This window comes from Vicia villosa, linkage group LG4 (genome assembly GCF_029867415.1).
Source record: "Vicia villosa cultivar HV-30 ecotype Madison, WI linkage group LG4, Vvil1.0, whole genome shotgun sequence".
Classification (NCBI taxonomy): domain Eukaryota; kingdom Viridiplantae; phylum Streptophyta; class Magnoliopsida; order Fabales; family Fabaceae; genus Vicia; species Vicia villosa.
Window position 1 is genome coordinate 182,135,575 of NC_081183.1, and position 24,259 is coordinate 182,159,833.

Here is a 24,259-nt window from a genome sequence, read left to right on the forward strand (position 1 = left end):
CGATGCAGAATAGTAATGAAGCTGGAAGTGATAAAGCTTGGAGGGAAATCTGGAGCTTGAAGGTCCCAGAGAGAGTGCGTTTGTTTATCTAGCTTCTTGACCATGATAGGCTGATGACAAATTACCGTAAAAGCTTATGTGGTATTGGTGATGCAGCTTGTCAGTTATGCGGTAACGTTTGTGAAACAACTTTACATGTGTTACGAGACTGCCCGGTGGTGAAACAAATGTGGGATAAGATTGTTCCCAGTAATTTTACTAACGTTTTTTATGCAGGAAACTTGCAGGATTGGATCAGTATTAACATGAATTACTTTAGTGCCTATCCTGGGTGGTGCAACAAGTGGGCGACATGGTGCCATGCAAATTGGACATGGATAAACAAGGATATCCATGTTTGTAGATGCTTTTATATTGGCTGCATTTTGTGGTAAAACATTTCTGTGTGTGTTTGATGTCTTGACTAATGTCACGACACACTATGCGTAGTATTGTGCAGGATTGTATGGTTGAGCTAATACAGGTTTTGGTTGGATGTCATGGTCGATATCATGACATCAGTATCTGACAGCAGTGACTGTTATATTTTGGTTGTTATGTTTCCTTATTTATCTCAGGCTACAGTTTAGGAAACTATATATTTTATGATGTATGGGTTGCGCTAAAATATCTCGTACTACAACATATGCGAACACCCTGATGATGTGGAAATTAAGTTAACTTGGTTAACCCTAATTTATGTTTGAAAGGTCCAAGACCTAAGTGCTGCCTATAAGAAGATTGCTAATCCTACTTTCAGAGGTAGAGATTTTGGCGTGAAGAATTCTGTGTTTTGTGTTTATTTTCACGTGTGTTTTTGTTAGTGTTTTCTTGTAATCCAAGCAATTATCACGTTGATGATTATATTGGAGTAGGGTGTTTTGAGTTGTAATTTGTTGTGTCACTCTAAGCTTTTAAGCATGAGTGCTGTGTATCTTGATTGAAGCTTTTAAGCAAGATCAAGATTTGTTCGAAGTGTGTCTTCAATTTGCTTTTCATAGTTTTCTGTTTGTTATCACTGCTGTGATTGAGGGGGAGTGAGTAGGGACTCAGGTCTAGCACTAGATTGAAATTGCATTGGGTAGGTCTTAAGCGAAGAGTTGTAAATGGGTAGTTTAGCTCTGAATTAATACTGCTTATAGTGGATTTCCTCCCTGGCTTGATAGCCCCTAGGGTAGGTGTTGTTGTACACCGAACTGGGTAAACAATCATCTGTGTTCTTTACTGCTTTGTTTACTCGTAGCAAAAGTTTATAATCTGTGCTGAAGTGGATGTCATAACATCCGATACGACATTCATCGCGTGTTACTAGAATTTTCAATGTTGTTAACCATGCAGGACCTCTCAATTCAGTAAACATCATTGATGAGAGAGTGGAACGATATAATTAAGTCATGGTTTTTTCGAAAAACATAGTGGAAAAGCAGCAGCTTGTGGTACTGTCCGTTGGATCCCTCCTCGATCGGATTTTGTTAAGATTAATGTTGATGGATCCTGCGGCAAAATAATATATCTGGCTGTGGTGGTGTCATTCGCGATAGTAGTGGCAGGTGGATTTGTGGATTCTCCAAGTTTATTGGCTAGTGTAGTGCGTTTACGGCAGAGGCCTGGGGTTTGCTTGAAGGCCTCAAAATCACACTGGCTAGAGGTTATGCGGAGATCATTATGAATATGGATGCTAGGAAAGTGATTGATGCAATTAAGCTGAAGGATAATCATGGCTACACTAGCTTGACATTAATCCGTCAAATGCGTTTGTTAATGGCCAAGCACGACGTTGTCATTCAGGAGCATACATTTCACGAAGCTAATAGTGTCACAGATGATCTTGCAAGATCTGCGAGAGTTGTAGAATGGTTATCTCATTTTTAAAGATGCCCTTGAGCATATCAAGATTCTCCTCCATAAGGACTCTTTGGGCCTTCTTGCCTCGAGAGGTATAACTTTGTAGTTTGTTTTTGTTTTCGGCTCCGGCCCTCCTGATTAAAAAAAAAATCCATCCAAATTTAAAAGAGTCCAAAATTTTACAAAAACTTTAAAAAACTCAGAAATGTAAATTAAATTTGACAATTTTGTATTTTTTTTGTCTGAAAGGCAATATAATCACTCCATCCAAAGTGTGGAGGTGTGTTATAAAATTATAGAATACTAGGTCAATTTCTCAATATTTTTCATCCTTTAGTGTGAGTGTATAGGCTCCAAGCCCAAAGCTTAATGATGTGTTTATTTGAAATTTCGGAGATGCTATGCTTAAGAATTTTTATTGTTGGTAATATAATTTTCATTAATTTATTTGGCAAGTTAGTTATAATTTTAGGAATATTTTTGAAAATTTATTTTATTTATATTTTAAAATTTAAAAACAAATTTAAAATATTAAAATAGTATATAAGTGATAGTTATAGTTGATTAATGTAAAATTTTCACCCATCAATATGAAAATAAATCTTTAAAATTATATGAGAAAATTATATTTTAATGAATAAATAAGGATTTAATGGATATGCACTGACAGTATAATTTTACATTGTCATCCAATAGAAAACAAACAGTCTGTCATGTTATTAATTTTTTTATAAATAAAAGAGTGAAATAATTGGATACATGGTTGTATCTGGTTGACAATGTAAAATTATTTTACACTGTCAGTGCATCACCCATTTTCTCATAAATAATACCTAAAAATACTTCTAACAAACATGAAAATATGAGATTTTCAATCTCACATTTTTAAAAATCTTATTTAAATCTATCAAACAAATACCATCTAAAAACCAAAAATAAAAGAGACACAACTAGAAATACTCTGTTTTTTCTGCAATTTAAGAGACACATTTCCTTGCAAAATTTTTTTTAAGATTTTCTGTCCCCAACTAAGACCTTCTTAGATAGAGATAGCACATGCATGAAAAAGAGAAAAAATATATAATTTCCTTTTTTTTTTCAAATACAACATAAAGTTAATACCACGAAAATAGTACACCATAAGATGGATAAATAAGCAAATAATCTTTGAAAAGATAAAAATCCTTATTCTTCCATACAATCTACAACGAATACAAATAGGAAACAAAAGATTTAAAATTTGTGGTAATTAAGTAACAAATTAGCACAATCTAAACCTAAAAGCAGATATCTATGGCACAGCAACAACATATAGCAGCACAACATCCCTTCCAGAAACCATCACCCCTACTTGTGGTTTGATCAGGAATCCTTTGCTGAGGGTACCCTTCAGAACCATCTTTAGAAGGGTAACCCATAGGTGGTGGGGCAGTGACATATTGAGCTGTAGAATAAGCCTCACCTGGTGGTGGATATGATATAGGAGTTTGTTGTTGATTGTTAAACTGACTCATAGTGATTTATGACTAACGAAGTTAGAAGAATTATGAACAATTTTGTAGTATAAGAGGATGATGATGGAATTGGTAGTTATTTGATTGAAAAATAAAGAGGAAACAATGTGTATATATAGGTTTCATTTGAGGGAGGTCAAAACGATAGATTGTTGCTTATTCAAATAAATAAAAAATCTAAATGGCGTGTTGAATAAACGCGTCAATAAATGAAATGTAAGACGGTGTTTACATTTGAGCTTCATACGCTATATGCTTTGCTCATGATAAATTCAATTGGAGTTGAAGAGGAGGAATTGACTTCTATGTTCTTCTTTTTAATATTATGACTTTTTCCAATGATGACATAGTCTATTCTTAATTTAATTTCGTCTTAATTCAATTTGGTCTATTTTATATTTTTCATTGTTTTGAAAATATCTACCCATGTTTTGATGGGTGAGCCGAATGTATAACTTACCATGCATACTTTATTGCTTTTTTTAGTAATCAATTTATTAAAATTTTAAAATGTTTTTTTAATAGATGAATTATTTTACTTATTTAACTGTTTTTCAAAAAATTCTCCTTTGAACAATATCTATATGAACTATTATGTTAAATAATTTTTTTTGTAAGGATGTTAAATAAATGATATATATATATATATATATATATATATATATATATATATATATATATATATATATATATATATATATATATATATATATATATATATATATATTATAAGTTCCAACATTAATTTACATGAAAAACCATTGCTTCTCCATGAAAGATTTAAATCACCTATATTTTTTTCTTGAAGTTTCTATCCCCTCTTCGAACATATCTATCCTCAGATTCATCAAGTATGGTGACATCCAAATTACTCGATCAATTGTTCAACAACAAGCTGCTGTTGCAGTCGCTGAACATTTCAAAACTCGGCATATTCCTTCTTTTTCCATTAGAAGACGATCCAGTTTTGGTGGCATCTCCAACTGATCCCACACAACATGATTCCTCTCCTCCAAGAGATGGTCAAGGAACATTCTTAGCTCTCACGTTCTTCAGATCCACACAAAAGTCTTACCAAGGAAAGCCATCACGCCTCTTCTCCGCTACATGTAATACATAGACAAGAAATTCTTCCAAACCTTAAGTTATTGCAAGCGAATCTCGAAGTTCAAGAATCCATTGATTTTTTAAACACCGTCTACAACCTGGTGCACCACTAGAAATCAGAAATCACGGTTCAAATGATACTCAGAATTGAAGATAACCTTCAATACGCTCCACCAAGGGACAATATTGTGCGGGAGGCTACCTCCCCGTGAGATCATGTTATCGCATTAGAGCTATTTTCCGTTGGGACAACCATTCCATGGAGAGAAGTTTTGAGGTCACCAACTTATGATCGGTACATCATCCTCGAAAAATGGAAAGATATGATGCAGAGGTTCCACCTCAAGAGAGGAAAAATAACATGTTCTCTATCTACATCCTCAACAACAAAATTCCAAGGTTTTTGGAGAAGCCTTTACATCCGCAGAGTTATGATGGAACCATAGATCCAAACAAACATGTTGAACATATAGATAATCTGCATGATTACTACCACACCCAAGGGGAAGTGAAGTGCAAGTTGTTCACATTAACCCTAATAGGATCCGCGATGACGTGGTTTAAAACCCTTTCAAATAAGTGTATAGATATTCATGGAAGGATCTATCCGATGCATTCACTATCCAATTTATCGCCCAAAAGCTGGAACCCACAACCATGGCCTTACTCAATGGGGTTAATAAGAAAAATAAGGAAACCATGCATCAGTACATTGATTAAATGTTCCAAGAAAGGCGAGGTTCAAGGGAGCATTTACTTTAAGTAATTTGTCGAATATGGCTCTATAATTTATCAATTATGAATAAGAGCTCTTTGATAAAGAGAGAGAGAGAGAGAGAGAGAGAGAGAGAGAGAGAGAGGCGGGGGAGCTTGGAACTTTGGATAGGGTCAGGCACCTAAAAGAGATAATGGCTGGCATAAAGAAGACAAGGATCACAAACTCTGATCTTAGTTCAATGCCTACACTACCCTAAAAAATGAATGCATCCATTTGAAGGTTGCAATATAAGAGATGATTAAGACATTGCAACTTACTAAGTACCCCCGAGATGGTGACTAGAAAGGAGGTTGGGAACATATGATAAGGCGTAGGAGGCGAGAAAATTCACTAACAAAAAAAAACTCCCCTCATCGAGAAAAATCACCCCCCCTAAAAAAGACATTAAGGCTATGATTGGAGAAAAGGGGGGATACATCAGTAGAGAAGAAGAGGAAGATCAGAAAGGAAATCGCCAATACATCGTATTAATTAATAGAGGTCTTCAAAGAGAAAAGAACACCTTCAAGGGGATGATGAAGAGAAAAATTTATGAGCTGATGGCTGTGAGCATAGAAGGAGAAAAGACTTCTATTAGGGAACTAGAAATACATATCCTTTAATTTTGGGATAGTGAAAAGGTAGAAGGGATTGTGAACGGGATCTCTCCTCTGGTCATAGCAGCTACCATAACCAATTTTGATGTCTCCAGGAACCTCATTGACGACTAAAGGTGTTGCAATATCATGTAAGCAAAGCTATTTGAAAAAATAGAGCTGAAGAAGGAGAAAAATTGGCCCTATGGAGGACATGACTTGAAAACCTGGGGGTATACCAAGGTGATGGTCACCCTAGGAGAAGGAAAAGATATCAGGATAGTTGACCTGCAATTTCTAATGGTTCACTACAAAAGCATTAATAACATTATTATGGACATGCCTTTTGCAGTAATGTTGCATGCAATTGTGTCCCCACTTCATCTCAAATTAAAGTATCATAAAGTGTGCGATGAGCCGATGACAATATGCGCCGAACTATCTAGGGTACAAAGGATACACAAGTCTCTATAGCGCATATTAATCGATTTCAATTGTTTACAGGAACATGTCAGGCAACCAACCAGCACGCATCAGACAGGGTAGAGAGTCCCAGACTGCGTCGGCTAGACGCGAGCGGGCGGCGGCGCAGCTGGCGTCGACCCAGGGACGGGGGCAGGGCCGGGGACGCCGTGTGCGAGTTCCCGTGGACGTGGGAGAGGGTACCTCTTCATCTAGATCTAGGAGTCGGCTGACTCGGGTATCTTCTTCCCGCCAGCGAGAGGAGGAGGAGGAGGAGCAGGAGGAGGAGGTGGCAGTGGCATACCACGAGCCGGAGGGGGTACCGGATGTTGACCCTCCATCCGGGGAGGAGGATGGGCAGGAGGACAACTACCCGGGAGGGCCCTTTGACACTTCCGTGCTGATATCCTACCGCGATCACGTCGCTCGGCGTATCTGGGAGGGAGAGGTATTTTTTTTTAATTTAACCGTTTATAATTTAGACGTTTATTCGATATTTTCTTAACGGTCTATTTAACATATGCTTTTATTTGTTTTTTTTGTAACAGGAGAGAGATCCTTTGAAAATGGTGAACCACGCCCGAAAGATTTTCAGTCTGTTTAAACCAGCAGCTGAGTGGTTTAACGACGCGGTGCGAGGTTCAGGGCTTAGCGGGCTCTGCATGACGGGGTACACCACCATCAGCAACGGCATGCAGGGGGCTTTTGTGGAGCGCTGGCACAAGGAGACGTCTTCTTTCCACTTGCCGGTTGGGGAGATGACGATCACCTTGCATGACGTGCAGTGTCTTCTCCACCTGCCGATCAGGGGTCCGCTGTTGGCCCACACCCGGATCCAGAGGGTCGAAGCCAGTCAGTGGATGGCGCTCTATTTGGGCATGGAGCCCGAAGCTGCTGACTATGACTGCATCACGACATCTGGGCCTCATATCCGGTTCACCACACTGAGCGCTTATTTCGAGCACCACTTGGACGTGGCAGCCGAGGCTGAGGAGGCGGGTGACGATCTATTCACACAGTATCACCGCGGCTGCGCTCTCCGGTGCTGGTACATGCATGTGGTAGGCGCTGCATGCTTTGTGGACAAGAGTGCAAGGTACGTCGACGTGACTTACCTCCGCTACTTCATGGACCTGGATACCGTTCACTAGTGGAACTGGGGGGCAGCTACTCTGGCATACCTCTACCAGAAGCTGAATGAGGCCTCCAACTGGAGGACGAGGCAGTTGGTTGGATCCTGCACACTACTCACGGTACGTTTCATTTTAATTGTTTCGTATTTATTTATGTTTCGTATTTGTGTTTCTTATTTACTTATGTTTCGTATTTATTTATGTTTCAGAGCTGGATCATCTCCTACTTCTCCCGCATCCACGGTTTCCACATCGATCCTGCGTACGTTGAAGCCATGCCCAGGGCTGCCAGATACGTTCTCCAGAGGGGGAACAATGCGGTGGGACCATACCGTGGGTACCTGGACCGCACGATGCACGACGACATCACCTGGAGGCCGTTCAGCGACTACACTCAGATTGTCCCCTTTGACGGCATATCTCTATATTCTGGCTGGTTGGCATGCGGGACTACCATCATGGTCCGGTATCTCCCTGAGCGGTGCATGCGGCAGTTCGGATTCGTGCAGATGATACCTAGGTCACCCTTCGAGGCTGCTCCCGACACACTGACCAGAGTGCAGCTCACTGCCATGTGGGACGATTGGGAGCATCATGTGGTACCGGAGGAGTACCGTCTCATGCGGGTCATCAGGACTGGCACAGTGTGGAGGGGTACGTCACATGGTTCTACCGGGTGTCTCATCCTCTGCTGACACCCGACGCTCCCGGCGCTCCTAGGCCAGCACACGAGGAGATCCTGGAGAACCAGCAGGCCGAGGATGACCACGCCATTGATCTCCTGCCGATCTGCCAGCGGATAGAGATGCTTGGGCGGGACGCGTTGGATCGAGGTGTCGTTCATCAGGGCGGTCCAGAGGCAATCACCGTGATGGAGATGATCGTCACTGATGCGGGCCGTGCGGCGACATACAGGCGGCAGAGGAGGGCCCAGGGTGAGAGGGTTAGGCACACCCAGTAGTGGTCGGGTTTATTTATTTTTTGTTTTCGGATTGTATCTTTAGCACACTATTTTTATTTCGATTTGGATCGGCTTGTATATATTACTTTTTTTTATCATATTAGTTTTTTCTGTTTATATGTCATTTATTTTATTTCCCGGTTTCCTTTAATTAAAAATACGAGACTGTAAAAAACATAAAAAAAAACCAGTTTCTGCATAATTCGGAAGTTCATTTCCGAAACCCCCCAAAATCTGAACAAAGGTGTTTTCGGAAGTTCATCTGCGAAAACACCCCCCATGAGGTGCTTTCGGAGATGCACTTCCGAATTGTAGAAATTTTTTTAAAAAAAAAAGTGCTTCGGAAGTTCATTTCCGAAACAGGGATAATTTGGATTTTTCGCTGGGGTGACCCCCATAGGGAGGTGGCTAAAGAAAAAACCATACATAATCATTAAGAAGATAAAAAAAAATCTTATTCTTTTACAAACTACAAAGAATTCATATAAGCACAATTTGATCTATAACTCAAAAAAAAAACTTAAAAGCAAATATCTATGGCACAACAACAACATATAGCAGCACAACATCCCTTCAAGAAACCATCACCCCTACTTGTGGTTTGATCAGGAATCCTTTGCTGAGGGTACCCTTCAGAACCATCTTTGGAAGGGTAACCCATAGGTGGTGGGGCACTAACATATTGAGCTGTAGAATAAGCCTCACCTGGTGGTGGATATGATATAGGAGTTTCTTGTTGATTGTTAAACTGACTCATGATGATGACTAATGAAGTTAGAAGAATTATGGAAGAGTTGAAGAATGAGAGAAGATGATGGAATTGGTAATTATCTGATTGAAAAATATAGAAGAAAAAATGTGTATATATAGTATTGATTTGAGGGAAGAAGAATCTATATGGTTGCTTAATTCAAATAGAAACATCTAAAATGGCGAGTTGGACAAACACGTTACATTTAAGGCAGGGAACAAAGGAAAGAGCAAGGAAAGTGTTGAGGAACGTGTAAGACAGCGTTAACATTTGAGCTTTATACGCTGTGTTCTTTATTTTAATGATAAAATCCAATTGGACTTAGTTAGAACGATACTTGAAAATTAAAAAGTACATTGGTGTGCCGAATGCATAATTTACAAAGGTATTCAATTTTTTTTCTAACTATATTTTATTTCTCTAGCTTTTTTTTAGTAATCAATTTAATAATAATTTAGTATGTACTTTTTTAATGGATGAACTATTTTTTTCTCAAAATTCTCCTTAAAACAAGTTTAATTAAATAAATGTCTTTCAAATTATATATATATATATATATATATGGTTTAATTTATATGCACTGACACATCCAATAGAAAACAAATAAAGTGCCTTGTCATTAAAAGAATTTTTAAATTAAAGTGTGCTTTATTCTGATACAAGGTTGTGATTGGTTGACAGTGTAAAATTATTTTACACTGTTAGTGTATGAACCTTTTTCTCATATATATATATATATATATATATATATATATATATATATATATATATATATATATATATATATATATATATATATATATATATATATATATATATATATATATATATATATATATATATATATATATATATATATATATATATATATATATATATATATGAGGTTAAAGGTAGTGCACCGACAGTGTAAAAAAGTTTTACACTGTCATCCAATAGAAACAAATCGTTTTGTCATGTCATATAAACTTTTTAAAAATTATAGTCTGATTTATCCTGATTTATGGTTGTGATTGGTTGATTGTGTAAAACTTTTTTACACTGTCAGTGCATCACCCATATATTCTCTCTCTCTCTCTCTCTATATATATATATATATATATATATATATATATATATATATATATATATATTCTAAAACGCAATGTTGATGATACAATGCAGTGCTGGTCCAAAGTTTCGATGCGGTGAAGAAGAGTCAACTTATATGATTAGCACTCCAACATCAAAGTTAGTAAGAAAGTGAGGAATGTAGTGTCAATGAAAAATAAAATTCATACCTGAAAAAAGGTGCGCTATTTTCTTTAAATATGAGAGTTTGCAACTGAAAAAGTGAAAGTGGGCAAGCGATGCAGATGACCATTAGATATAAATTAATTCAAATGATTACATATCAATTTTTCTTAGGTTTAATTTGAAGCAACTTTCAATTTAGACCATCAAGTCTAAATTTAATCTCAGATCATCAAGTCTAATTTAATCTCATAATTGATTGAATCGATGACTCGTTAATTAACTACATTATTATTACTCCCTCCGTTTTTTATTATAAGTCGTTTTAGACTTTTCACACAGATTAAGAAAAATAATAATTGTTGTATGATCGAAAATGCGAAATTATGAAGGTTTTTACAAAATTATCTTTTATTAATGACATGTGGAAGATAAATTTATATAATTGAAAGGAGAGAGAATAATAAATATTTAAGGATATAATAGGAAAAATAGCATTAATTATTCATTGGATTTGTAAAGCGACTTATATTAAAATATAATTTTTTTTCAAAACGACTTATAATAAAAAACGGAGGGAGTATATGCTAATATAAAAAAAAAAATGACATAATTTGTTAATTTTTATTCATTTATAATTATAAAAGAAAAGAAGAAAAGAAAAGAAGAAAAGAAAAGTGGCTGAGCCAAATCAACATTAAAATTAAAATTTGAAAATCAAATAAATAATAATAATAATAATAATAATAATAATAATAAGAATAATAAAACTTGTTTTTTTTTAGAAAGCTAAGAGTTTTTTCACCAGTTCAATGTATTATTATTATAATAATAATAATAATAATAATAATAATAATAATAATAAAATAATAATAGTTAAAGATATTAAATAATATTAGTTTAAAGATTGGTTACTCGGGATAGACTTCATATGTATGGTGTAATTAACAATACTCGTTGTTGCTTCTGCAGTGATGGTGAAACACTATCATCGTTATTTAATTGCAATCATTTGAAAGGTATTTAAAACAAGGTTTGGATTTGGATTAATGTGGATCATAATCTCTGGCCTGCAATCATGAGCTGCTGCAGTGGATAATTCAGCCGTCTAAAGGAAAGGGGGTCAGGCTAAAATACTGCCTTTACGGAAGGAGTTTAAGAGGTATGGCGGTATAGAAACGAAGAAAAAATTATTGAAACTATAGTATACAAATAGGGATGTGATAGGGAATGTTCTGATGATGTTTCTCCGTTTTCTGGTCCACCCCCAAATTTATTCTCGTCTCCATTCCCAATCTCTGTTACGGGAGAATATTTCCCCCATCCCCACGCATCCTCACGGATATCCATGAAGATTGTTACAATAGATTGCAGGTGGTAAAAGGAAGAAGATGAGCCATTAGGCGGGAAAGGAAAATTGAAAACTGAATATTGAATTGGAAAACTCTGTTACAGTAATACAAATGGAATGGGCCTTATATAGAATAACAAACCTATCCTAAGGCCCAATAAGCATAGTAAGATACTAAGGCCCATATAACTCTAATACCCCTCCTTAAACTTGGGTATATGGAGTTTAAGCCAAGTTTACAGACATTTTCGAAAAAAAGCTTAGGATCTAACGGTTTGGTGAAAACATCTGCCAGTTGTTGGTTTGAAGAGACAGGTAGCAGACGAAATAGCTGTTGTTGCAGTTTTTCTCGAACGAAGTGGCAATCGAGATCAATATGTTTTGTGCGTTCGTGAAATGAAGAGTTGTTTGTGATATGGATAGCAGAGGCGTTGTCACAATAGAGAATGGCTGGTGTGATGAATGTGATGCGTAATTCTATGAGGAGATTGTGGAGCCATTGCAGTTCACTGACTGTTGAAGCCATGGAGCGATACTCTGCTTCAGTAGAGCTGCGAGAAACGGTGGCCTGTTTCTTGGATTTCCAGGAAACAAGGGAGTTACCTAAGTATATGCAGTATCCGGTCACAAATTTTCTTGTTTCAGGACATGTTGCCCAGTCTGAGTCTGAAAAAGCCTTGAGTTGAAGTGTTGATGTGCTGGGAAAAAACAAGCCTTGAGCAGGGGAAGCTTTGAGATAACGTAGAACACGCATAGCCGCAGAATGGTGCAAATCAGTTGGATGATGCATATGTTGACTTAATTGTTGTACAGCATAGGAGATATCTGGTCGTGTGTTTATAAGGTAAATCAATTGACCAATTAAACGTCTGTATGGTTTGGGGTCTGTCAATGGAGTACCATCTGTTGAAGTGAGCCTCGTGTCACGAGCCATAGGTGTGGAGCAAGGCTTACATCCCAGCAAGCCAGCAGAGTCCAGCAGATCCAATGTGTATTTTCTTTGACAGATATTGATTCCTTCATTATTGCGTGCAAGCTCCATTCCTAGAAAATACTTCATAGGGCCAAGATCCTTGATGTGGAAATGATGTTGTAATGTCTGTTTGGTTGAGTTAATGATGTCTAAATTGTTGCTTGTAATTAAGATGTCATCTACATAAATGAGAATAAAAGTGTGAAACTGCTTTGAAACATGTATAAATAAGGAGTGATCAAAAGAACATTGATTGTAATTATTATTGAGTAATATTTTGGATAGCTTCTCAAACCATTGGCGGCTAGATTGTTTAAGGCCATAAATGGATTTGAGAAGCTTGCATACTTGATTAGGTTGTGTAGGGTTCATGCTCTGATACCATGTTACAATAGATTGCAGGTGGCAAAAGAAGAAGATGAGCCATTAGGCGGGAAAGGAAAATTGAAAATTGAATATTGAATTGGAAAACTCTGTTACAGTAATACAAATGGAATAGGCCTTATATAGAATAACAAACCTATCCTAAGGCCCAATAAGCATAGTAAGATACTAAGGCCCATATAACTCTAATAGAGATCGAATCTTAAAAAAATTGCTATACTTTTTAATCAAAACTATGACACAAATATTTCGTTATTATCATATATTTGAAGAGTAATTACCACAAGTGTATTGAATAAAAGAGAGTGGATGTTGTGATGACGGAGAGAACATAGAAGATGATGAATCGAGAAGACAAAGATAATTGAGAATAGAAAAGGAGGAGACGGTATGTACATTCTATTTATTAGATACACTTTCTAAAATTAGGTACTTGGATAGTAAAACAATACATTATACAATAAAACATAAAAATAAAATGTTCCACTAATGACTCTTCATTTTCTAATACATAAATATTTTTCATGTAGCCTTTTATAATTATATAATATATAATATACAAAACATAAAAGTTAAATAATATAGTCGGAGTCGTAGAATCCACGGAGCAGAAGATACTTTTCCAATCCCCGCCCCAAAATGTCATCGAGGGAACATTTTCCTCCATCCCCATCTCCGCGGAGAAAAAAATCTTCAACTTCAATGCTCCAAACAGATAATTCCGAGAGAAATCTCCATTTTAACAACTCTAAACAGGTGGCCAGATGAAAAGTTAAAGACACATCTAATTAATCTAATGATATGTTATAAATTGATCTTTTGTCATTTTTGATCTTTTTGGTTTGTACTTCTACATATTTAATTTTTTGAATTAATTAAAATATTTTGAATTAAAAAAATTAGTTTAAAGATGGTGGGTCTTTCAAAGAAAAAAAATGTTGGGTTAAAAAAAAAGTTAAAATTAATTATTTTAAATTAATCCTAATGTGTCATATTTTTATTCTCTTCCAATACTTCTCCATTTATTAATGATCTCCCTCTCTATGTTTTTCTAGTTCTACTTTTTCTTTCTAACCACAAACCACAATATATTTTTTTTAAAAGTAAAAATATGACGGGTGCCACTGCAGCCTTCAGCTCTCAAGTAGATCCACCATTGATATCCAATAATCACAAAATTAAAATATTCCATTGATTGCACAAATTAATAAAAGTCCACAAAATATATTAAAATTAAAGAGAACAAAGTTGGGAAATAAGAAAAACATGCTTACTCCATTATTGAAATAAATAACATACAGTACATTTGGATTGATGATATTTTAGCATAATCACGATCTTACCGCGATTTTGTTAAAATCATAGTGCCTCCAATTATTAACATGAAGTACATCACTACAAGAAAATTGACTTTTTGTGACACTCAAAAAGTGTCACTAAAAATCAATAATCCGTAGGTAAAAGTCTTGTAAACATTGAGTGACGCCCACCCCTAGCGTCAATTATAAGGGGGTGTAGTGCTACGGTGTAAGAAGTGTCACGATAGCTTTTAGCTACGGGCAAATATTTACCTGAATGTCGCTATATCATGAGTTAGTGTTACAAATATTTCTATTTTTACCTACGGTTTTTGTTTTAATAGGTGTCACTAGAACTCTGTTAAATAATATTTTTTAGTTTACCAAAATATAATAAAATTATAAAGTAATTTTTTTTTATAATTGAATAGAATATTAAAATTCAATTAATCGGTAAAAATTTTTACGATACATTTTCTATTATTTCAATTTAAATATGACAAATTAACTTAATATTAAAATTAAACTATTATATCAATTTCAATTAAATTCAAATATTTCAATATAGTAACAAAGAATTTCAACTACATTTTCTTATTTTCTGTTTGAATAAGTATAACTATAAAGACCCCTATTTTGTATGAATCTAATCAATGACCAAGTAAAATATTCAAGAGGATTCAACATAAGCACCAGAAGCACCAGCTTTATTTAGTGTAAACCCACTGGAAACGGTCCACCCAAAGTACCAGAAACACCAGCTTTATTTAGTGTAAACCCAGAAGCACAAGCTTTTCCCAAAGGTTCAACATAATCCAGAGGATTTTAACCATCAGGCTCGAAAGCATTGATGGAGTCCACCCGACATAAGTAGTACATTAACTACTCAGTGATTCAAGCTGGTGAAGTCAGCGAGAGTCTTACGAATGCGACCAAGATTTTCCTGAAACAGAGGCATATGCAAGAACATAAAGAACTGGTACACACTAAATTAATTCGAAACATAAATTGCTAATATGCATAAATTATTTCGGACAGAAGTAACATATACCCGAGCAATCCTAATTTAAAACAGCAGCATAAGTATGCACGAAATATCATTCGTATCAACAGCAGCAAATATTCATGAAATTAACACGAAACCAGAACAATATATATGCAAGAATTGGATGCGTACGGAAATAGAAAACATGCATGGATTCAATTCAAAAAACCGAAACAACATCACTCACAGTTCAAAGGCACAAAATATGTAAACACTATGAAAGAATGTAACACATGCTGATGATGGTGGTGTTCTTCTTACCCATAGTGTGGGTTTATCCCACTAGTTCCAGACCCAAGTTCGTTCATATTGGATTTCCCAACTAGTATAGTACCGCATTGCCTTAAGCGCTTAACACAACATGCATCGTCTTTACAAGGCCTTTCCTTATGCATCCACTTTGTACCTCCTTGAACACACCATTATAAGATGCTTTAGTGAATTATGAAATCAGCAGCTTAATCATTTGAATAGATGATCCTGAGAAAATCATTAAAACAGTACACTGCCTTACCTGTTGTTGGATACGGTAAACAATCTATCTCGTCCTTTATTGCAACAGGTACTCCGTCTAGCACTGAGATTGGTTCCCCTGCAAAAATATTATTGCATCAGATTAGCCTCTGAACTTGGCTGAGTACACATAACACGAAAGCATAAACGAGGAGTAAACATAAGGATCCTGATCGGGTGAGATGTTATAAAGTACCTCTTTGATACCTAAGAGTAGATTCAGTTGCTTGTTTTAGTATATCATCAATATTGTAATCAATAAAGAATCCCATTTGAAATGGTGGTTTTGCGGATTCATCAATAGCAGCAACAAATCTTTCAGCAACCTGTGTAAATTAAATTAAAAAAAAAAGGTTCAATTCAAAAAACCGCAAGGTAGTATAGAACAAAGGCAAGGTTCGGAAATGAAGGGTTGAAGATGGCTGAAACTTCAAGACTAAATAATCTGCAAGATGCAGTCAAACAATTCATCACTCACAGTTTCAAGGAGCATACAAAGAATGACAAGAACTTGCAGCAGAACAATCAAAGCCCTCTACATTCTAATAGTAAAGTATCATAAGTAGGGGTGTGCAAAATATCCGGTTTTGATGTCCAAATCTATAACCAAACCTAAACCACTTTTAAATATCCGGATATAATTGAATGGTTATTAACCGGTTTAGTTATTAATGGTTTGGTTATCCATTCATATAATCCGGATATAATTAAATGGTTATTAACCGGTTAAATTATTTTGGATTCGGTTAAAATCCGGTTATTATCCAAATCCAAATATTTTAATTTTTAAAATATTAATTTTTTTTTGAAAAAAAATATTTTCGAAAAAAATAATTTTCAAAACTGGATTTTTTAAAAAAACCGGTTATATAATCATAACCAAATTTAAAACCGGTTTTATAACCAGTTTTGATTAAAATGTGGTTATGGTTATAAATCCAAACCAGTTAAATGGTTTTAAAATGGTTATGGTTTGGTTTTTGAAAATAACCAACCATGCACACCCCTAATCATAAGTTACATTTATCTCACAATTTTACTGAGCAAACTAAACAGAATTCTTTCACTTCTAAGGAACGAGCTACACCTATCTCAAGCAATGTTGATGAGCAAACTAATGTTTATGTTTGGAGTCATGCTATGAATGTCTGTATAAAAAAGACAAGTCTTTGCTAATGGTCAAGAAGAGCTTAGGGAATTTCACAAAATATTCAAATTGTTCTTAGGATGCAACATGTGATTATGATAAATGCTATCGAGAATTTTAATTTAGACTAATTTTGATGGTCACTAACTTGAGAGAAAAACCAATATATTGATATTGAAATCAGTTGGTGAATGCTTTAGTAATTTATGACTAAAACAAATAATTGAGCACATATATGACTAGTTCTAACAGAGGAAGGGACAAGGGTTGATTCCTTACAACATGGTGAATAAAAGTTCAAATTCCTATTTTTTTTTGGTGAGCTAACTGATAGGAATAATTTACAACTATGAATAGTAAAACACTAAATCTGCACAGAAAAAAATAGCTCTCTCAATCACGATGATATGAAAATTCTTAAAAGGGAAAAAAACTTATGCAATGATTTCTGGTTATCATGTCCATATGCCTATTATTCCTACATACCATGTCTGTTTTGGATGTCATGAGCCAAAGCATCATGTATAAACTCAGTCAGCCATTGTTTAATTCTTAGAGCAGATTCGGTTAGGTTCGGAAATGAAGGGTTGAAGATGGCTGAAACTTCAAGACTAAATAATCTGCAAGATGCAGTCAAACAAGTCATCACTCACAGTTTCAAGGAGCATACAAAGACTGACAAGAACTTGCAGCAGAACAATCAAAGCCCTCTAAATTCTAACAGAATTCTTTCACTTCTAAGGAACGGGCTACACCTATCTCAACCACAAATGGAGGAAAATGCAGATCAAAGGATTCCATACATAATAGAACCAACGGTTGCAAACAGTCAAGAGCGGATCATAGGTCAACATTAATTAATAAAGAGAGAACAGTAAGTACTATTTTCAACTAGCAGAGCTAAGTGGTATCAAGCCCAAGGCCAAATTTCATGTCTATATATTTCAATCCTTTTCAACACATTGATGAGTCTCTCTAAATCTGATTTTGCCTCACCTATGCCATTGATTTCGATCCAGGAGTAACTTTAGTACAGCTTTGAGAAATATTTTAGAAATACTAACCTCCAATGTCTATGATTTCACCTATGTTTATAAGAAATATTTGCATAAAAACTATGAGAAATATATAGATCCAGGAGTAACTCTTTGTGGATTTTGTCTTTTGACAAGATGAAACTTGTTTTATCCCAATAATAATCATCTGCTAAACTTGCTTTTGCTCTTCAAAATTAACTTCTTAATGTGGAAGTGATACCTAAAACTTTTTTTATAAGGCAATCATGTCTCCTTGAAAGAAAATAATCAAAGAATGAATCCAAGGCATTACATGTGAATGTGACGAGAGGGAAGATGGACCACAAGTCTACAAGGATTGTTGGTGCCATCCCATAATTCAATAAACCGCATGCTTAATTATTTTCTGATTAATTGCATGCTTAATTTTAACCCCCTTTTAATCTTCCTTTAGTCAGGTATTTAGTACTAATAATTACATATATTCTTGAACAAACTCAATGCCCCTATGATCTTAGGATACCCTAGCATGAAAGAAATGAAAATCACAAATTCAAATCTTGACCTCTAAACTTTAGGCTTTTTTATTTATTTACAATTGTATCCAATGAGAACCAATCTGAAATTTTAGAAATACTAACCTCCAATGGAAAAAATGCCCAACTTTTGGATTAACTCAGTAGCCATGTTGATTGTGCCAATTGCCTGTATAATAGAAAGAACAATACCAAAAACCAAGACTTGTCAAACTCCAAACCATATTTAGAATAAAATTGATTTACTAGATAGTTGTAGGTATTGTAAGTTGAGTTGAGTTGAAACTATGAATGGAGAATTGCATTGGATTTGTCTCCATCGTGAATGGATCTTTGCTTCCGCGGAAGGAGAAAATGTAACTTTAGACATACTCCTCAGAAGTAACAAAATCTAGATTCCACTAGTATATAGGTAATGTTGAAATGAATTTACTGCTACGTAACTTTACGTAAATATACAAAATCTAGATTCCACTCATAAACATTTCCAAGGGGTCTCAAGTACAACACTTTACTCAAAGTGCAGGGGTCATCAACTACATTGATAGTGAAAGCAGCAACAACCATTTCCTTAGTAAATACACATGCAATTGGAAACCGAAATTGGTGAATGCAAGTAATTACCAACAATAAATGAATACACAACTAGAAAAATAACAACAGTCTTCCTCAGCATGACAAAACTAACGCATAACCATGAACTCAAATTCAATAACAAGTATAAATTAGTGACAAAAACAACAAATTTTAGATGAAATCAATAGTCAGATAAACATTCAAAAATACGTTTAAACTAGTTTTAAAAGTTTATAGTACCTGATTTGTGTCGGGGACGGCGAGGCGCATAAAATGGCGATGTCTTCGACCTTAAAGGCATGAAAAACATCAAATTGAATTATTTTAACTACAACTCCTATAACATGATATGATAAACAGAGCTCACACAAAAGATTTGATGATTGAGCAATTCAAATGATTGATTTTGATGTTGAAACGATTCAGATCTGATTGTTAAGGTTTGAGCCATTGATACGATTCAAGTGATTTAGGTTGAAGCTAAAAGAGTTGAGATTAAAATAAGGACGAGCAATTTTGAGGTTTACGCGATTTGAACGATTTTGAGGTTGAGCGATTGAACAATTTTAGGGTCGAGCGATTGAACGATTTGGGGAAAAAGCAACATTGGAGAACTTCCGTGAGAATTGATTTGAGGAAAAAGCGTGTTTGGAAAAGCGCTTATGTGAAAGTTCTTTGCGTTTTGTCGGCACGAGAAAGAGAGAGACGAGTGGCACGTTAGGAGAAGGTTCTTCGCATTTTGTCAAAAGAGAGAGATCTGAGTTTAAAATAATAATAATAATAAAGATAAGTAAAAACTATTAAAATAAGAATTAGTGACGATTTTTGTTGTCTGTAGGTAAAACATTCAAAAATGGCCGTCACCAAAGGTCATTTTTCTTGTAGTGACAATAGCTAAAATGAAGAAAAAAAACAATAAAAATAGTAGTAGCATAAGTACTTGTATGGCTTGAACCTATATCATGAAATTCTATGAGCATTGGAAACCAGAAGGGAGAGATTTTTGACAAGCACTAAGTAGGAGACTGAGTGTGATAGGAACATTCAAGTTGATACCAAGAACATTAGCCTTAATAGCAGTACAAAGACATATTGCTGCATCCAAATCAGCCAAACCTTGAATCAATGTACAACACTTGCTTGAAGCAGGACTTCCAACCACAACATTAACAAGTCCAAGAAGATCAGTACAAACACCTAGCTTTAATGTGTCCTTAGGACATTTTTGTGATGTTGAAGGAGTAGGAGGACTAGCCGTAGGTGGTGTTGAAGGAGGTGGAGTACTAGCCTTAGGTGGAGGACTAGCATTAGGTGTTTTTGAAGGTGGTGGAGGAGTAGGTTTAGGGGTTGGATTGCATGAGCCACAAGCATGTGAAAATGTTGAATAGGAAAGAAGAGAAAGCAGTATAATGAGTGCACTAAGCTTGTTGGAAGCCATTGTTAAGAAATGTATACTAATGTGTTTTTTTCATGTGTTTTGATGTTGAAAAATAGGATGAGAAGGAAACGGAATTATTGGACTATATTTATAGGAAAAGAAATGGGATAATCTAGTTTACTTATATTGTAAAATGCTACACCTATTTTAAACCGTTGACTTGTAAGTCTTTTTACTATGACATCTAGAATGTCTCATCACTAAAGTACCACTCGCAATATTTCTATGTGAAAAAAAATAGTCTCAGATATTTTTTATTTTTTTTTGTAAGCTAGGATATATTAATATTGAGTACTAGGGGTACTCAAAACCCAGATACAAAAGGAGGAAAAGACTAAAGAAAATTACATAACCAATAGAAACTTAAGTAAGATAGAAGAAGGGATCTTTACAAAAGTTGTAGAAATTACTATTGGTATGAGTAATATCCTCCACCATAAGCCATTTCCAAGCTTTGATCTTAATGTTCCACCGTAAGTCCGACAACGAAACGGTCTGGTTCTTAAAGATAATCTCGTTGCGAGCATTCCATATATTCCAACAGACTACCATCCAAATGAATCCTTCCTTTCCAGGTTTCACTTTCTTACTGCTGAAGAACTCAAACCAGAAATTGAAACTGTAGCTTAATGAGAGGTCGGAAACTGCTGTAACTCCAAACCAATCTCCGACGTCTTCCCAAATTTTTTTTGCCGACGGACAAGACAGCAAAATGTGATGGATGGATTCTTCATGAAAAGAACAGAAACAACAGGATATATCAGATGGGTTACTAACTATACCTCTTTTTGCTAGATTATCTTTTGTAGCAATTCTGTTCCATATACACCTCCATCCAAATGCTCTGATTCTAAATGGAATTTTAATCCTCCACAATCTTTCGAAAACCTTCAACCGGGCTGCCTCCCCAACATGCTCAGATATTAAATGTCATTTTTATTGTATTATGAATTAATATTTTTAATTGTACTCTTTTACTAGCTGTCAAATAGGTCGGTTCGATCAGTCCGTTTAGTTCGGAGACCAAAACATATAAAAGGACTGAAGTGTATCGGTCCGATTACTTTATGGACAGTAAAAAATGAGTCCAGCTCAATCACTAATAAGCATTGTGGCTCGGTGAACCAGTCCGATGTATTGGATAAAATCTACGTAATATAAGTAGAGAGTAATGATAAAATCAAATTCAACATATGAATCACACGAAGATATACATGTAAAAATAGAAATTATTTCCAATACTTATAAACTTTCTCTATATATCACAACTATTTCTTTAATCATATCTTTTTGAAAAATATCTTATGTTTTAACTTTTTTTTCACTTGAAATACACTTGTGCAATTATATCTTACTTAAATATTTTCTCCAAAATTAATTAAATTATTTTAAAATTTTATTTTTAATGGGTCAGTCCAAATTCCACTTGATCGGCCCGACACCTAAAAAAATATAGGTCCGGTCAACTGGATAAAAAAAATAATGTTGTGTTTTATTTTAAAATTTTTTACGACCCGATTTACGATAAAATATGTGGAAGGTCTCGACCAAACCCATTTTAATAGTTCTACTAACACCACACATAACTCTCAACTTAATATTTTATCACATAAAAGATATATTATTATATTATAGCAGCTCATAAGAAAATTATAAATTATTTTATTGTAATAAAAAAAGTTGATATTATTTATTAAAATGTATTTATTTATTGTAGTGTAAATTAAGTAATAACCAAGAATAGTAATAGGAAAAAAATAATAAATATTATATCCACATATTTAAATCATAATTATTTAAATCAAAAAGAAAAAAATACAAACGAGCCACTATTCATGTATGCATTGTTTAAAATAATGAATCGTTTGGAGAGAAAACTACAGGTATCCTTGCCTAGAGAGATACTTCTCTATAATAAAATATAAAGCAAAAGGGTTTTAATTTCATAGAAAATTTTTATATGGACAAAATCATAATACATGAATTTACACACAATCAATTATATTTTTTTATTAATTAAAAAATTAAAACAAAATTGTCTCTCTCCTCCATTAAACCAACCACCCCTATGATAGCAATTACAAAGGAAATTAAATTTTTAACAAATGTCAATTTTCTCACTTTTTATTGGTTGTGTCTAAAAATATGAATTTAGGTTCGTATCCATGTAAATATTTCTCTAATTTCATAACCTCTAATTAAATATATATAATTTCTTCTGTCTGTATCATCATACCGAAGTTAATTTTTGTAACTTTTAATTTTTAAATATATAATTTTTTTAATTTACTGAAATATAAAAAGTAAATATATGTTACCTGTGTCTGGATGCATGTCTGTGTAATCTTGTAGTCTCTATCAATGGTTATTCGACTCAAGAGATTATTATTAACAGGGTCTGAAACAAGGTGACCCCTTAACACCTTTCCTTTTTTTATATTCAGGGTTTAACGTGTGTTCTAGTGAATCTGTGGTCACTGGTCACATACCTTTACTACGTGGACAATGTCGTTATCTTGGCAAAAGTTACGAATAAAATTCTTTACCTCACAAAAGTTATTCTTAAGGTTTTTGAACTTACCTCTGAATTGCATGTTAATTTGGCTAAGAGTAGTTTTATTGAGATAAACTAGTAACAAACCCGTGCATACGCACGGGTTCTGGTCCGGTACGCGTATTTATTTACATAATATATTTATTTTAAATAGAATGTTAATTAGAAAAAATATTTAAATAAATAATTAAATTTTTCATATATAAAAGTATTTGATCAAAATAAATAATTAAATTTTTCATATATAAAAGTATTGGATCAATAATAGATTTTTTTCCGTATACCATATTTTAATCAAAAAATTTTGGATCACAAATATCATTTTTCGTATATAAAAATATTTAAATCAATATTAGTTTTTTTTTTCCTATACGAATATTATTTTTATTTAGGTATTTTGTACAAACATATTTGAATCAATAGTAAATTTTCGTATATAAAAATATTTATATCAATAATAAATTTTTTTCGCTTACCATTTCTGAATAAAAAATTTGAATCATGAATACCATTTTTCGTGTATAAAAAATCATAATCCATATTATTAAAAATATATTTAGAGAGATGAAAAACAAAATTGCTATACTTAAAAGACTAAAAACATGTTTAATTTTGTAAAGTCATTTATAGTGTTAGAAGACAATATAAAATTGATAGGCAATGAGAGGTGAGCTGTAAAAAAAATAAAGTTTGATATTAATTTTATTAAATATTTGAGATTGGACCTCTTAGAAGATGATGGCACTCCTAAAAAAATTATAAAATAATTATGAGTCTTACATACAAATTAGTTTGTACTATATATTATCATAATTTTTTTAAATCTGTGTTTAGTCAACAACTTATCTATTTTGCGTTAAATTATACTAAGTATTAGTGAAACTTCTAAAATAAAATATAAAACTTCTAAATGTTGAGTATATAATTTATAAAATAAAAATATATTTTACCATATTTTTGTTAATTTAAAATATATTCTAACATATTTTTAATATATAGTTATATAATAAAAAGATAAAAATAGATGTAT

General features: G+C 34.1%; 3 protein-coding genes across 3 annotated transcripts; all 3 read right to left on the bottom strand.

Moving 5' to 3' along the window:
• Nucleotides 1–2,672: 2,672 nt before the first annotated feature.
• On the bottom strand, nt 2,673–3,523 carry LOC131600472 (protein CYSTEINE-RICH TRANSMEMBRANE MODULE 9-like). The gene has a single exon (XM_058872630.1). It carries the CDS (start codon nt 3,396–3,398, stop codon nt 3,162–3,164), a length of 237 nt encoding a protein of 78 aa, XP_058728613.1. The 5' UTR covers nt 3,399–3,523; the 3' UTR covers nt 2,673–3,161.
• Nucleotides 3,524–14,942: 11,419 nt separating this feature from the next.
• Nucleotides 14,943–19,978, bottom strand: LOC131596278 (fatty acid amide hydrolase-like). The gene is made up of 7 exons (XM_058868889.1): nt 19,478–19,978; nt 18,767–18,830; nt 17,596–17,729; nt 16,159–16,288; nt 15,964–16,041; nt 15,711–15,858; nt 14,943–15,347 (listed from the first exon to the last, which is right to left on the bottom strand). The coding sequence occupies exons 3-7, from the start codon at nt 17,629–17,631 to the stop codon at nt 15,299–15,301; spliced, it is 441 nt and encodes a 146-aa protein (XP_058724872.1). The 5' UTR covers nt 17,632–17,729; nt 18,767–18,830; nt 19,478–19,978; the 3' UTR covers nt 14,943–15,298.
• A 215-nt stretch (nt 19,979–20,193) lies between these two features.
• LOC131596277 (pEARLI1-like lipid transfer protein 1) lies at nt 20,194–20,699 on the bottom strand. The gene has a single exon (XM_058868888.1). The coding sequence runs from the start codon at nt 20,673–20,675 to the stop codon at nt 20,208–20,210; it is 468 nt and encodes a 155-aa protein (XP_058724871.1). The 5' UTR covers nt 20,676–20,699; the 3' UTR covers nt 20,194–20,207.
• Between the last annotated feature and the right edge of the window lie 3,560 nt (nt 20,700–24,259).